This window comes from Gambusia affinis, linkage group LG05, assembly GCF_019740435.1.
Source record: "Gambusia affinis linkage group LG05, SWU_Gaff_1.0, whole genome shotgun sequence".
NCBI lineage: Eukaryota > Metazoa > Chordata > Actinopteri > Cyprinodontiformes > Poeciliidae > Gambusia > Gambusia affinis.
Window position 1 is genome coordinate 18487303 of NC_057872.1, and position 15273 is coordinate 18502575.

Here is a 15273-nt window from a genome sequence, read left to right on the forward strand (position 1 = left end):
GTCAATGTTTATATAAAAGACACAACCATTTTTTTTGCCTCATTGTCTGATTATAAATCTACTCTGTTTTAAGTTAGTTTAGCAACAATTGACTAACTGTATAGGCAACAAAAAATGTCTGAGATATTTTAAATTCCTGCATGACATGGGAAAATGTTTTGTATATTCTCGCACAAATCTAAAGGAGTTTGCAGACATTTTTAATGTCGTATTCTTCTGTAAGAAGTTATTCACTGGGTCAGGTTTTTCTGCCACACTGCTGTCGGGCTGTGCCCACAATTATTTTTTATTTAGGGATTGAGATCAAAGGCTTGTGATCGTCACTCCTGCACTTCGGCTTTGTTGTCCTTGTAACTGACTTCATTGCTTCAATACTTCCCACGAGAGGTTTTCCCCATAATGCCATCCATTTTGGAAAGTGCACAAACTGTATGCAGCAAAACCTCCACAAAACATGACGCTTAACATATTGAGGGATATCTCAAAAATGGAATTATTTGTCCCAGAGATAATTTGCAAACCATAAATCACAATTTATCAGCTGAGTTAAAAGTTATGTCTTCTTTTTCACTTACATCATTGTGGATATAGTTCATATTTTTAACTTGAGTACTTAACATGATTTACCTCATAAAATACTTTGATATTAACAAATTATGGGGGCTTCTCATTATGAGAAACCTACTAGACAAATATCTTAAGAGCAAAGATTCCTGTAGTAGCAAACTGGTCTAGACACTATTTATAAACGAGACACACACTCTCGCTTACGGTGCAAATGATTAGTTTGCTAAATTTAGCAAAGCACCTTTGTCCTAGATACAGTGTCATTTAATATGACAACATAACCGTATGTCTATGAAAAACATAAAAGCTTTAATTAAATCAGTTCAGATTTATCCTGACACGATCGTCTTTGTAGCGCAATGCATCCTGGGTATAGAATACAAACAGCCGGAATCTACGTATTCAGTCGTTGGAAAAGGGCGGGACTAGTTTCATCGCAGTCAATCTTATGACGTTTTATCAAATTACTCAGAATATTGTTATGCATGTCCTATTTTGCATTGTTTATAACAGACATATATAAAGATTCTTTTTATTCTTCTTTTATGTTTATGGTTTATAATACTGAATCTCTGGTCTTTCGACCTTTTTATTTATTATTGTAAATATTAGCAACAGCAGACCTTTATATAAACATTCCTCACCGGATATTATTTGCAACCGTTTATAAGAAAGCTCTGAAAACAAACTGAACACTTTAACACATTTCATGTAAATGTATACCAGCTAAATTTCCCTTTAATTATTTATTTAGTTAGATTTTGACTTATAAAGTTGCTTTTAATAAATAAAAATACTGGACTGTATCAAAGTTGAGATGACAAAACAGATTATTACTAATAATCTCGCATTTTTGTCTATTTAACTATTTAAACTCTTTGAATGCACGTGTAAGACCAGCTTTTATTTTTGTTTCAGCCAGAACCATGCAACTAGTCTCATAGAAAATTATGTTTATGCTTCCAGCTAGCCAAAACGAAAAATATTGAAATTGAATATGTGGAATAAATAAGTCATTGTATATTTTAGATCGTGCTTTTGTTTCTTCTTCTTGCTCTATGATCTTGAAACTCATCTTTAAATCAAGCGATGATTCAGAAGTGTGAAATATGAGCGCTTTTTTAAGATTTTCAGCATTCATAATACAATTCAATAGTGCAAGGTTTATTGAACAACAACGCCCTCTAGGGTCACAATATGGGACATGCCTAAATGAATATTGATCATTTATATTTACTGGCCAGCAGATGGCGGTGTATGGCGTGACTCATTGGAGTCCAATGATGTTGCATTTGATTGGTTGTTTATTGAAAAATACAACAAAATAAAACCATTCCAGACATTTGCTCAACATCTTCGAAGCAGCAGATAATAAAACACAAAACCGTTGGATGGCTTAAATGCAAGATTTAGACATGAAAGAAAATAGCTGTGACACTGTAGGTACAAAATAAATTTAGTCTGTTAAATTAATTCAGCAGCTAGAAACTGGACGCTGTCCTAGTTCCTGGTAATGTGTTTATTTATTGACATGGACTTCTGTAAGAGTTTTGCGACATGATGTTTTCACACAGTATTTGAACACACCATGACTTTTTTTTTTTTTTTTTTTTTTTTTTTTTTTATTGATAATAAAGGGGTTTACAAACAAGCAAAATTAACAACACAAATGAGTAATAAAATAGACAAGACAGTAATGCCAGGGTGTTACATATCAAGCACAAAAACACACCATGACTTTCCCTCTTTCCCCGTCCTCGCCTCTGATCTATGGAGATGCGTTCACGGATGTCCTGTCACACGAACCAATCCCCTGACATGAGAGGAGGAGTCAGGATTTCCGTCTTTATAAATACCCCGAGCTGCCCTCTACCGTTCGCTCTTTCGCCCCAGACAAGGACTGTGCCTTTCAGTCGTTTTTTTCATTTTCACAGTAAAGTCTCACAAAAGAAATCCGCAAACATGAGCAGAAAATTCTTCGTCGGTGGCAACTGGAAAATGAACGGCGACAAGAAAAGCCTCGGGGAGCTCATCCAGACCCTGAATAGTGGCAAGGTGGACCCCAATGTCGGTATGTGGAGATTTGTGACCACGATTACACAATTTCCTCTTTGAATTTGGACATTTTCCTTTATTTTAATGTTTGAACAACCCCGAGCGAATAGAATTCGTGTAGCTGGCCAATTTACGTCGGAAACAGCTCTGTCATTCAATGAATCAGTTAAGACTTTTAGCATCACAAATCTCCTCCTCTGTAATATTTTATACTTGATGATGGATAAAGTCTTTGGTCTAGTTTTTCTGGCTCTAATTTAGAGGGTGAAAGTTGTGAGGAGACACTGATGAAGGACACAGAGAGCTCCTGCCGTCATTTCGGTGGTGGGTGTGCGCGTGCAGAAGCACGTAGTCCCTGTAACTCCCGGGTGCGTTCAGGTTCAACTGGTGGCGAACGTCATTTGACATGAATCTTGGCCTTTTTAGCCGTAGTTCTAGCACCGATAATGCAACAAAAAGCACAGTTACCAGTATTTTAAATAACATAAGCGATTACATGCTTTCATAGTGGATACTTTTATGCAAATTTGGCCTTTGGATTTTTTTCTTCCCATCGTGACTTGAATGCACCGTCTGCGTTGCTGCTGCCTGCAGTGTGGAGACAAACCAGACAGAGGAACTGAATGTCAGTCAGTCCCTCTTGCAGTTCTACGTTATGCAACTCTATTATTGAGTCCAACAAGCCTCACTCACTCTGCTTGGACTTTGCTCCCCAAATAAATCCAACTTTGCAGACCTAATTTGTCAAATTTCTATAATTTCCCCCCAAATCATTCTCCTCTCTCTGGTTATTTTTACTCGTTTGGCTTTTGAACTCGGGGCTCAAGACCGGTCTTCGGCCTGTGCAGAATGCAAACCCGTTGGTGACCTTTTAGAGGCTGAACTCCGACCTTTAATGCAGATGACTCCAGCCCAGGACAAATGACCTTTTACCAAACCAATAATAACATGCAGCGTCTAATATAGATCCTCATAACCCCAAAGATACAGTTACATTGTGAATGTCAGTGTCTTGACTTTAATGTACTCTGCTTGTCCCATGCAGGCTGCTGCAAGAAAAGTGCTGCAGAGTATCAACTGTATTGTAATCTTTGTTTAAATTTATTTTAATTATCTTGAGCACAACATTAAATTGTTGAAAACTGATGTCCAAAGGCATTGTCACATTCTAAAAATGGTAGGAGGGTTTTACATAGTCTCCAGATTGAGGTTTAGATATTAATCACTAAATTTCTGTAAGTATTAATACTTGTAAAGCATTAATAATTTAGTTACTTTTGTTTTTAATTAGAGATGTACCAATTTGTCTAAATAAGCCAGTCATCCTGGGCCTTTAATGTACGGCTAACTGATTAAATATGAAAAACTACTCCTGAAAGAACTTCTACAGTTTTTGGTCAATGATTGAATTAACCTTGATGCACTTAGTTAATGAAAAAAAAAAACAATCCAATGAAGTTTAGGGGCATACTGTGATTCATAAATGGAGATGATGTTCCTTTATTTTCTGTTGCAATAATAGCTGCTACCTCTGTCAAAGAAACCTCAGCGCATTTGTCCCATTTGTTATATGTTGTATTAAAAAAAGCTATTCTTAATCTACAGGTTGTCTTCAACATTAAATGAAGACTTATCACCTGTAATGGATGAAAAGAAATCCCTCTATGCTATAATTTAATTATTTGAAGTGCATGACACTGAGTCGTGTTTATTTTTTGGACTGAAATTGGTAGAAGTTCCCATTTTAATGCATTTAATGGAAATTTATGTTCTCTAGCAGATTGGTGTATCTTTAATTTTGATTTTTAAATGCTCATTGCTCAGAAAACTTTTATTTTTGCATTAATTTTTTTTGCAGAATAATAGGAGCAACAAATTGATGTTAGCTAGTCAGATATTTGGGGTGATCTTGCTTGAGTTGTTGCTCTGCAGACTTCTTAACAGACATGCAGCTGCTAGCTTGAAATGTTTCCAAACAAATGAAGTTAGCAAGGGAAATGTGCAGGAGAGCCTTTTCTTTTCTTTAGCCAGGCGATTGGCAGTGTGCAGCATTAGGTAGGGAAGAGCAACAGTGCTACTTTGTATTCCATATTATGGATTATAAACTTGTGTTTTCTGTTTTAACAGAGGTGGTGTGCGGTGCTCCGTCCATCTACCTGGACTTCGCCAGGTCCAAACTGGATGCCAAGTTTGGAGTGGCGGCTCAGAACTGCTACAAAGTTCCCAAGGGTGCCTTCACTGGGGAGATTAGGTAAAGAGAAGAAATCAGTTAATTTTCTTCAGCAGAGCTTTAGTTTTGGTTTCGTCCTGATCATTTTCCCACCTGCAGCCCTGCGATGATCAAGGACTGTGGCGTGAACTGGGTTATCCTGGGACACTCCGAGCGGCGCCACGTCTTCGGCGAGAGCGACGAGGTAACATGATCATGTCTGACTTGCTTATAGTTTAGATTTGTAATGTTGAAATTAAAAACTAAAGCTACGTTCACACAGCAGACGAATGCAACCCAAACCTGCTTATTTTTTATTTTTTGTACCCATATGTGACTTATATCTGGCTTTTTCACTGCAATTTGAATGACACAATTGTGATATTTTCACCCCAAAAAAGATCCGATCTGCCCCACTTCCACAAAGTCTGATGTAAATCAGGCTTGTTGTACACTGGGGGAAACCCTGAGGGAAAGTCTGTGCAAAAAATCGGAATTGAGCAGTAGTATCTGCCGTGTGACCGTAGACTAATTCAACTTTCTTTTGTTTTTCTCTTTTCCTGCGTCATTAGCTGATTGGTCAGAAGACTGCTCATGCTCTGGAGAGCGGTCTCGGCGTGATCGCCTGCATCGGCGAGAAGCTGGATGAGAGGGAGGGAGGCATCACGGAGAAGGTGGTGTTTGCCCAGACCAAAGTCATTGCAGGTATGCAGCTTCCAGGACAGAGTCTGAATGGTGCAACTCGTGTTCAGATAGAGAGGGAGGGTTTGGAAATATGTCTGCTTGCGCAACACTAAGTCTTATCTCATTGACAGACAACGTAAAGGACTGGAGCAAGGTTGTGCTTGCTTATGAGCCTGTGTGGGCTATCGGCACCGGGAAGACTGCGTCTCCCCAGCAGGTAAATATTGGAAAAGCTGAATGTTTCCCCACCGAGGGCCGTGCCGTGTGGCTTCAAACACGATTTCTGTGCGATATCTCAGGCTCAGGAAGTTCATGAGAAACTGAGGGCGTGGCTGAAGACCAACGTGTCTGATGCTGTAGCCAACTCTGTGAGGATCATCTATGGAGGTGAGCTGTCTGAATTATAACTGAAAAGGTTATTGACAAGTTGTGACGTCACACGCGTAAGAACCCGCCCCATCTCTCTGCTGGAGGGCAAAAAATGACCAGCATTGGTTTTAGGTGTCAATATAATGCACTAAATGTTGAATGTTTGCCAGATGTATAAAAGAAAAAGGAACCCAGTGCTTTGCTACTAATTGTCAACACTGCAGCAGCTAGAAAACTGTGTCTAAGGATATTGCATTTCACTGGTCAATAAAAAGTTTTAATTTAAAAAAGAAAAATAGCAGGAGAGGGAAGTTGTAAGTTACACTAGCTTGACTTTGACAGCCTTAACATGTAGATGTGCTGTGGAATTTGATGTGTTTAGGTTCAGTAGAAAAAAAAAAGGCGACCAATTCACCAGCTTTCTGACAGATCATCAACAGACCTCAGTTTAAATTAGCTAATCAATCACAATCACTTATTAATAATTACAAAATAAACATCAAGCCTGAAAACTGTAATGAACTCAATGATCTGTTCTTTGTGAGGGAATTTTTTTGTGTCTGTGTGTTGAATCATTATACACCAGTGGAGCTGTTGTCAGTCAGTTGCCATGGCGACAGGTTTGCATTTAGCGTGGCAGACAAAGAGAGCAAGGAAAAAATGAGTAGTTTTGAGTTGTTCCAACGATTTTTCTGCATTATTTTTCCCTTTGTTGTGGATTAAATTAGTAATACCTCCGTCTCCAGGTTTCATTTTGTTAACGGATTTGTTCTGCTGCAGATGGAACATAAATAAATTGTCCTTTTGCCCTCCAGCGTTGTGCGCGTGCGTGACATTTCTGGATGTAAACTATAGTAAAGTGTCTAGGGGAATTGTTGCACATTATCCTCCTCATGCATCAATGCTGCTCCTCAGGTTCAGTAACAGGTGGTACCTGTAAAGAACTGGCCTCCCAGAAGGACGTGGACGGTTTCCTGGTGGGTGGAGCCTCTCTCAAGCCAGAGTTCATCGAAATCATCAATGCCAAGGCGTAAAGACCCAACCGGATCGGCTCCCTCATCTCGCAGTGCTTCTTCCCCTCTCTCTCTGTTCGAACCATTTGTGTAATGTCGTCATTCCCTCGGTTTTTTTTCCTCCTTTTTTATCTTTTGGTATATTTTCCCATTAAGAAAAAAGGGAGAGGCTGACACATGCACTGGTGCTGCACTGATGAGTCTACTGAGAACGGCCTGCGTGCAAACCTGCCCTCCACACAAAGTGCTCAAGCTGACTACCAGGTGTGGACGCGCGGTCCCCTGCCTTTACTTGAAAGGTTTACGAACTTCTTCTGTAATTGTTTTTAGAATAATCTGTGTCGCAGTTCTTGTCAGTTTGTTTTTACTCTGGTGTCTCTTCGTGTGATTGTGAAGATCTGTGGCTTTTTTCCCCTCACTGTAGACGTGCATGATCCTTTTTTTTGTTTGTTTTTTTAATCACTCATTTTGCAGAGAGAAAAGTGTCCATTAACATGTTGGCTGTATTGTGTTATGACCCACAGTTAGAAGGGAAACTATACAGAAATATTCTAATAAACGGTTTCAAGGATATTTCTGTGTCTCTGTTTTGACTTCTACCTTCACTTTATAATTAAATATTTAGAAATGATTAAAGGTAATTGAAAAGAACGTTTTGTCTGTACGCTGTGTTGCTATGAAGGCAGAGGAGTTGATATTCCTGACTTGTAGAGCAGAGAGCGTCTAATTACAGAACTGACAAAACCCTGAAGGATTTCACTGCTATTTTTATCCCAAGACTGAAGCAAGAAACAACAGGGAACAAATATGAATTAAATACTCTTAATGTGGTGTTTTTAAGTGGATTATCATGTAGAAAAGGCTTATTTTATCCCAGAATATTTAAAAATACAACTTAAAGTCTTGATTATGTGGAATGAGTTTACAGTTTACTTGTCTACGTTATAGATTTACTGCACTAGATAAAAATCTGTATTTACAATATTTTACAGATGTAGATAGAAAATCACTTTGTTTTGAGGCTGGGGGTGTTCTATTTAAATATTTATTGGTTGTGTACAAGTCATTTTTGTAATATATTTTCTTTTAGGAGTAGTTTTACTACACTGCAGTTTTTGCTTTTACTTGAGTAAAAATTTCTTGATACTCTGCTGACTTCACTGAATGAAGAGCAAACATATTTTAACCAAAAATTCAACAGACAAAGACACACACTTACAGTTTTTGTTAAAGTTTTATAAGTTTTATATTGAAAGAAACTGATTAGGAATTTTTTCTTTTGCTTAATTTTTTTTGTTGCTAATATGAATTATTGTCATTTCTGTCCATAAAATACCAAAATTTATACTTAACTTTATATTTTGATCCATCTGTTGATGTATTTTTTAGATATTTAATTACTCTTCAGTAATATTTCAAATGGCTACTTTTTACTTTTACCTGAGTAAAAATATGTTGAAGTAGTGCTACTCTACTTTTAGTCACTCTACCCACTTCAGCTCTTTAATTAAATGAGAAACATTTAATTTCCCTTTCATTTTTTTCACACTCCAGTCCACCAGGGGGCGGCACTGTTTTCACGTGACTCTCCGTTTCACGTCAGTGTTTACAAGCGAAGCGTGACGTTCACGGATCCGCAGAAATCCGTTTTCAACCGTCGCTAAGATCCTCCAATCTTTTCAGGAAAATGCTGCCTCTTAGAGTTTTCCTCAACGAGAGACTTTCCGCGGTGGCGGAGGAGATTTTAGGAGCCGTGGAGAAGACAATAACGGTGTACCAGGAGGAGATTTTACGCTCCAAAGATTTAGAAATCAGGCAGCTCAGGATGCAGCTGAAGCTCCTCCATTCAGGTATTTTCTGGTATAATTCTCATGGAAACCATGTGCCGTGCAACTTGGTGTTAAAGTGTGTTAAAATGAAATTGTTGTGGCGTGTTTTCGTTTTGTAGAGCCTAAATCGGACAATTATCTTGAAACCGAGCAGCTGCATTCTCCTCCCCCTCCTTCTGCTTCTCCTTCTGTCCAGCCCCATCAATCACCCCCTGCAGTGGCTGCTGTCCATGAGGAGGAGCAGCAGCAGGGAGGGGAGGAAGAGGATGAAGTCTGCTGCGTTGATCAGGAGCTCCCAGAGACCTCACAGGGCAAAGAGGAGCAGGAGCAGCCGCGGGGAGACGCTCCCAAGCGGCACTTCTGGATGGTCCACGACCCCGCTGAGAACCAGGACGACCCGGAGTCAGAGGCGCAGGAGTTCATCTCACCCCACACCGGGCTGCCGATCTCTCTGCACGAACAGGCGCTGCACTTCCAGCAGTTTCTCAGCAGCAGCAGCAACAACGGCGGGGGGAACAGCAGCGGCGACGAGAGCAGAGACAGGCCCTACATCTGCTCCGTGTGTGAGAAGCGCTTCACCAACTGCTCCCACCTGGCGGCCCACATCAGGACGCACACGGGGGAGAGGCCCTACATGTGTGACATCTGCAGGAAGACCTTCATCACGACAAGCGCTCTGAACAGACACCAGACCATTCACACCGAGGGGAAGCGATATATATGCGCCTTCTGTGGAAAGTCCTTTAAATGGATGGAGTCTCTAGGCAGACATGTGAGAAGCGTTCACAAGAGTGATAATGTGCAAGTATGAGGTTCGCATTAAAGCTGCAGTATGTGACTTTTATTGAGAAGAACAATGCTTTTTTTATGTATTTGTCAAAACTGACAGTTTGTTACGAGATCATCTGTGAAAAGAAAAATTGATGGTCTACTTATCTACTATTGGTGTCTGACGAAATGCACCGCCCCCCGACCAAAAACAACAAATCAGAGCCAGGAGGCGGGCCTTAGCGCTTTCAAACAATGCTGCTAAATATGTCAAAGGAGGAGAAACAGCTTACCTTCACAGAAAAACATCTGTCCGTGGCTATGCTAACAAGGCTGAGCATTCACAACATGCTATGCTAGCCGACGTAGCACAAAGCAATGTGGTAAGGGAGGATGAGTCACATGAGATTGTGATTGACAGCGCTAATCCCCGCCTTCTTTCTCTGATTGGCTGTTTCTAGGTAGTGCTAGGAAGCAGAGGAGCTACATTTTTCAGATTATCTGTCTCATACCATTCTATCACGACAGTGAAAGTTTCAATAAATGTGTAACCAAATATTTTTTTTTTATAAAAGTCATGCAACTTTTATAAAAGTATATCAATTATTTTTCATATTTATTAAAACTGTAATGATGTCATGACAGTATGGTATCAGACACATAATGTGAAGGATGCTATTTTTTTTGTCAAGCTGCTCCCAGTCAAAACGACCAATCAGAGCCAGGAGAAAGGCCTTAGTGCCGTCAATCACTCTCATGTACACTCTACAAAATGTGCTACTGGCAGAACAACAACTCACCATTACAGAAAAACCGCTAATCATTGGTAGCCATGCTAACTAGCATTCATGTCAGGGTTTGTTTTTGTGACGTAGCCATAGCGTAGCAGAGAGCAAGAGGGACGGTGTAAGCAGCATGTATATGAGCATGATTGGTAGCGCTTAGACCTTCCTCCTGGCTCGGATTGCGCTATGTAATTCTGAAGTTAGTACAGGGAGCAACAACATTACATTTCTTATATTGTCCCAACATAATGATAATTTCAACAGACGTGTAAAAACATTTTTATATAAAAGTTACATACTGCACCTTGAAAGGCGTAGTTATACTTCAATTACATGTCTGTATGAATTAATTATTAACTAAATAGCTGGTGTTCGGAATGTTAGTAAAGTGTGATTTACTGTATGTAGTACTGAATCTGCCTGGATCCCGTCAAGCCTTGTATAAATTAATAATTGGTAGCAAACTGATTGTGTAAAATTAACATTTTTACGTCATGTAGGGTCCATGTATCATTTCAGAATAAAAATTAAAAGTCATTCTTCATCTTTTATCTCCTTTTCATGCTGCAGATTAAAAAGAACATCCCACGAGGCGCCAGTAGGGGGCAGTAGCAGCTTTTCATTCATAATATCCTACAATGAATCTGAAGAATTTGGCAGACTTAATATAATCTCAGTCCAAGAGTGTGGATTTATTTTCTCAGTGAAAATGTCAGTGTTCTCATTCTGCTGCAAAAACCCTCAAAGATTCCTTCTCTTTGTTTATGTCACATTTAAAAATTTAAATAGGGAACATCCATCAGTTCACTCATTGTTTTTCTTCAGTGGTAATATAAAAGATAACCTGAATAAATGCAATTTTTAAATGTATTAGTGAAAAAAAAATCTGTGAAAATGTAATTAAACCAAATTGTGATTAAATTCAGTAAAAAAAAAACCCCAACAACTTTAATATTCACAAAAGAATATTAAATATTTAAAGTAAATTAACAACTATGCACTGTTTAGTGTTGATTTATCACTAAAACAAATAATAAATGCATTTTATTATGTTGATGTGACAAAATGTGACAAAGTTAAAGTATTTTGATCCAAAATTAAGGATGTAGTTTAAATCTGTTGTAACACAATTCAAACGTCTGTGACTGAAAACTCAAAGTTCATCCAAAAACAAGCCAGCTGTCCCTGAGTTTCTCCTTTTCTTCCTGGAGATCTTTCCATTCAGTCGTTTCCTTTCTGCATTAATGAACACCAGCTTCTCTCTCTGAGTGCCAGAGCGGTGCATCAGAACCCATCAGTCATCAGGACAAATATGTTTGCTGAAGTATCTGGATGCCAGACAATCTGTGGCAAAGAGAAATCCAAAAATTATTTTTTAAGGGAAAAAAAATGATGAAAGCAAAATATGTTTTTAATCTGATCCTTAGAGGAAAGTTAAAAAGAGAGGAATGAATTCAAACTGCTGTGATGAAGGGAGGCTGAGCGAAAGGTGGAAGATAAACAAAGCAGAGAGAAATAAAGAGGGAAAAATAAAACTGACACAAACAGTGAACAGAATGTAACACAGGGAGGAAATTAAAATAAAACAAAGAACAAAGAAGAAATGACCAAAACAGAAACAGAAATAAATCTCTAACACATAAAAATCATGATATGTATCTATTTCAGGTTAACAGAGAAACCAGAGAGAATCCACACATCCCACAAAGAATATGCAAAATCCTGCAGAAAAAACTCTAGGCTGGGATTTGAACCTACAACCTTCTAGCTGGAGCGACAATCCTAACACTGCAAAATCACAAAATCTTAACAAGTCATTTTGGTTTAGTTGCTAATGCAAATATCTTACTGCTCTTGTAAGATAAAGGAGTTTCTTTTAACTCATTAATTCTTTAATGTTGATGAAAAAATACTAGTTTCATTAGCAGATAATTTATCTTAAAACAAGACATTTTTTAAATTTTTTGTGGCCCGTGGACTGATTTTGATGCTGATGGAGACTTTTTATTTATAATAAGAGTAAAGTTCTAACAACAATGCAAAATTCATCTTTTTATAATAAATACAACCAAGAGACTTTTACTGCCTCGTCCAATCTAATTTATTAAACTTGGATAAACATTAAAAGCATTTTGACAGAAAGTGATCCAAGAGAAAAAACCCACAAAAACTCTTAAAACTAGATGTTTTAAATAATGTTTACATTTTTGTATCGACAGTAAAAAAAACATCAGAAATTAACTCCTTTATTTACTTGATTTTATGTTTTCTAAAACTTTTATTTTCTTGGCCTGGTAGTAATTTTCACTCAATGATTTTGGCCCATATGACAAAAAGTTTGGAAATTATTTAATTTATGCTATTTTTTATTTTTATTTTTTGCTCCTGTTTCTTTTTTTATTTTATTTTTTTTGTAACTTTAAGGTGCACTGGCATAAAATATAAATACTTGTTATTTCTTCCCCTCTCTGGAAATTTGGACCAAGACTGTTCAAGCTTCTGTGGAAAACGTTTTTAATTGGCGTGTCATGTTAACATCGCTGGCCATGGAAGCTGTAAAAGTGTGACTTTAATTATCTTATAATACAAGACAGATCCTAATGGCTGGACTTGTTTGATTTGCACAAATGAAAGTCACATGTTGAGTCCAGAGGATCAGGCAAAACATTTTTTAGTGCTGTGTTTTCAACCCAGAGATTTTTTTTTTTCGTAGAATTTAATTGATACCAGATAAATATTGTGCTTTGAACATTTCCAACAGTCTATATATGTAAAATTTATTCATAATTAAAGTGAAACTGAAGTAAAATACTGCTAATCTTTTTCTGAAAACATGCAAGAATGCAAGACTAGATTAGAAAACAATGAAATAGCTTCAATGTTTTCCTCACTTCTCTCAAATAATTATTGTGTCGTAGAGCCGAGTTTTTAGGTGGAAAACAGAGGACAGGGTGTGTTGTTTAATAAACCTCCTAACTGTGAACTGATTTTGTATTCAGCCATTCAGTGAGTCAATATTTTACAAAGTTTCCTCTTCAAAGTTTTGGATACTCATTCCCAGATCATTTTTGTCATTATGGATATTTAATTTGAAAACATTCTCTTTTCCCCTAAAACTCTGAAACAACAGAGTGGGGAAGCTAGCTTTGAGTTCATCCATGTGGTAAAATCATATTTCACTAATTTTTCACTTCTTGAGTGACTTATATTAGATAAACGGTGTAATGCTTCCAATTCAGGACTGGATTATCCCAGATTAAGTGTTAATCCTCTGTGTTATATCTAGTTTGATCCATGATACCTTCATTCCAAAATGCAGGATTTGTTTTTATTTGTTTGGCTTCTAAACTGACTCCAGTTCAAAGTTTCCAGTCTAACTGGGTCCAGTTTGGAGAATAAATTAACCCCAAACCAACAGCGAGTGAGATTAACTTTTTGACATAAACTACAGAATAAAGGTTGGTTATAAATTATGTAAATAATCCTCAATTTTCAGAAATTGAAGGTCAGATTCGAGATTTTATCTTTTAGATATTAATAACTAATTAATAATTGTAATCTGATTTATATCTAATTATTTATCAATCAGAAAAAAAATTGGTACCATAAACATGAATGTGAGCTGTTTGGTTTGAAATCATTCAAAGCAAAGTTTGGAAGAATAAACTTTTTTCAAATCTCAAGTTGTTATTTTTTAAAAAACTTGTACAAAGTATAAAAATAAACACTTTTCCAGACTTTTTAAGGCTTCAGAAACTTTGTTTTTATAGTAATGACTCTGCTGGCTTTAATCTTTCCATTCTTCTTTAGAAAACACTTCAATCAGTTCAGATTGTGAGCATCTGTGAACAGCAGGTTTTAAGTATTGCTAAAGGTTCTTAATTTGATTTAGACTTTGACTAGACCAATTAAGATGTGATTTCAGCCATTTTATTCTAGTTCTGGCTGCATGTTTAGGTTTGTTTTCCTATAGAAAGTATCAAGTCTTTCCAGCTGCTCTGAGCTCTTCTTGTCCACCTTTTGACTCTGGATCAGAGCTTCACCTACATGCAGAAGCAGAGGATGATTAAATGGATGCAGGTCCGGGTCCAATCTGAAAAATGTAGCTGTAAATACAGAAAAGAAGAAGCTGATTCAACGAGATTAAACAGAAAATAAAAAAAACTACGACAATAATTATTGTCTTGCGTCTGGACGAGTGTTTGTGTTTAAAAACACTCGACCTCTTTGACCTTCACCTCCTCCTCCGTGCCGGAGAAAAAAAAAAAAAAAAAATACGACTGATGATGTGCTAAGAATAAAACCCCAGATGTGATTTCATCAGAGGGGGTAAAAATGAGATCTGTCCTGCAGGAAGGCGCTTTACATTATGTTGACACACTTTTTCAAGGTGACTTTAAATGACACACACCCCACAGAAAAGACGAAACGCCCAGAAGCAGCGGCAGCGTGAAGGAACGGAGCTGCAGATTCTGGGACGTATCAATAAATGTGATCTGTGGGGCGACAGCGAAGGCCGCAGATCTGCAGGGAGGAGATTCCTCTGGTCGGTCACACACACACGCACACACACACACATGCACACACGCACACACACCCACACACACACACACACACACACACACACACACGCACAACCCTGAGCCTTCAGCAGCATCAGTAAATCACTCCTTGCCGCTCCTCCCTTCTTTCTCCTTCTCCCCAAATTTCCCTCTTCTCTCCGTTTTTCTTTCTTTTTTCCTTTTTTTACAGCGCAGTCAGGAATGCTGGCTCTACAGGGTGGCTGCTGCTGCTGCTGCTCACTGGAGCGACTCACCTCCCATGTCTCACACTCATCCCATGTGTCTCTTATTAGCTACACTCACCCGAGAGAGAGAGGGATGGAGGGGCGGAGGGAGGGAGGGAGAGGCTGGTGCAGAGGGGGAGGAGTGGGAGGAATTTGATATGCTTTGTGCACGAATGACTTGTATAAAACAAAAGACGGGGCAAAAACT

At 38.1% G+C, this 15273-nt stretch overlaps 2 protein-coding genes and 1 non-coding gene across 3 annotated transcripts; 2 read left to right on the forward strand and 1 right to left on the reverse strand.

Annotated features, from left to right (window-relative positions):
- Positions 1 to 658: 658 nt before the first annotated feature.
- Positions 659 to 715, reverse strand: LOC122831884. The gene has a single exon (XR_006370783.1). It is a non-coding gene; the product is annotated as a U7 small nuclear RNA (small nuclear RNA).
- Positions 716 to 2392: 1677 nt separating this feature from the next.
- tpi1b (triosephosphate isomerase 1b) lies at positions 2393 to 7470 on the forward strand. The gene is made up of 7 exons (XM_044116858.1): positions 2393 to 2638; positions 4750 to 4873; positions 4952 to 5036; positions 5404 to 5536; positions 5647 to 5732; positions 5815 to 5902; positions 6800 to 7470. The coding sequence occupies exons 1-7, from the start codon at positions 2530 to 2532 to the stop codon at positions 6916 to 6918; spliced, it is 744 nt and encodes a 247-aa protein (XP_043972793.1). The 5' UTR covers positions 2393 to 2529; the 3' UTR covers positions 6919 to 7470.
- A 929-nt stretch (positions 7471 to 8399) lies between these two features.
- LOC122830993 (zinc finger and SCAN domain-containing protein 12-like) lies at positions 8400 to 12064 on the forward strand. The gene is made up of 2 exons (XM_044116859.1): positions 8400 to 8747; positions 8846 to 12064. The coding sequence occupies exons 1-2, from the start codon at positions 8585 to 8587 to the stop codon at positions 9535 to 9537; spliced, it is 855 nt and encodes a 284-aa protein (XP_043972794.1). The 5' UTR covers positions 8400 to 8584; the 3' UTR covers positions 9538 to 12064.
- The last annotated feature ends 3209 nt before the right edge of the window (positions 12065 to 15273 follow it).

What these genes read in the sequence shown, in the direction of transcription:
- tpi1b (XM_044116858.1), top strand. Translation starts at nt 2,530, where the DNA reads ATGAGCAGAAAATTCTTCGTCGGTGGCAACTGGAAAATGAACGGCGAC. An exon ending in GCCTTCACTGGGGAGATTAG is followed by an intron (nt 4,874 to 4,951) that starts GTAAAGAGAAGA and finishes TCCCACCTGCAG; the next exon opens with CCCTGCGATGATCAAGGACT. An exon ending in CCAGACCAAAGTCATTGCAG is followed by an intron (nt 5,537 to 5,646) that starts GTATGCAGCTTC and finishes TCTCATTGACAG; the next exon opens with ACAACGTAAAGGACTGGAGC.
- LOC122830993 (XM_044116859.1), top strand. Translation starts at nt 8,585, where the DNA reads ATGCTGCCTCTTAGAGTTTTCCTCAACGAGAGACTTTCCGCGGTGGCG. An exon ending in GCTGAAGCTCCTCCATTCAG is followed by an intron (nt 8,748 to 8,845) that starts GTATTTTCTGGT and finishes TTCGTTTTGTAG; the next exon opens with AGCCTAAATCGGACAATTAT.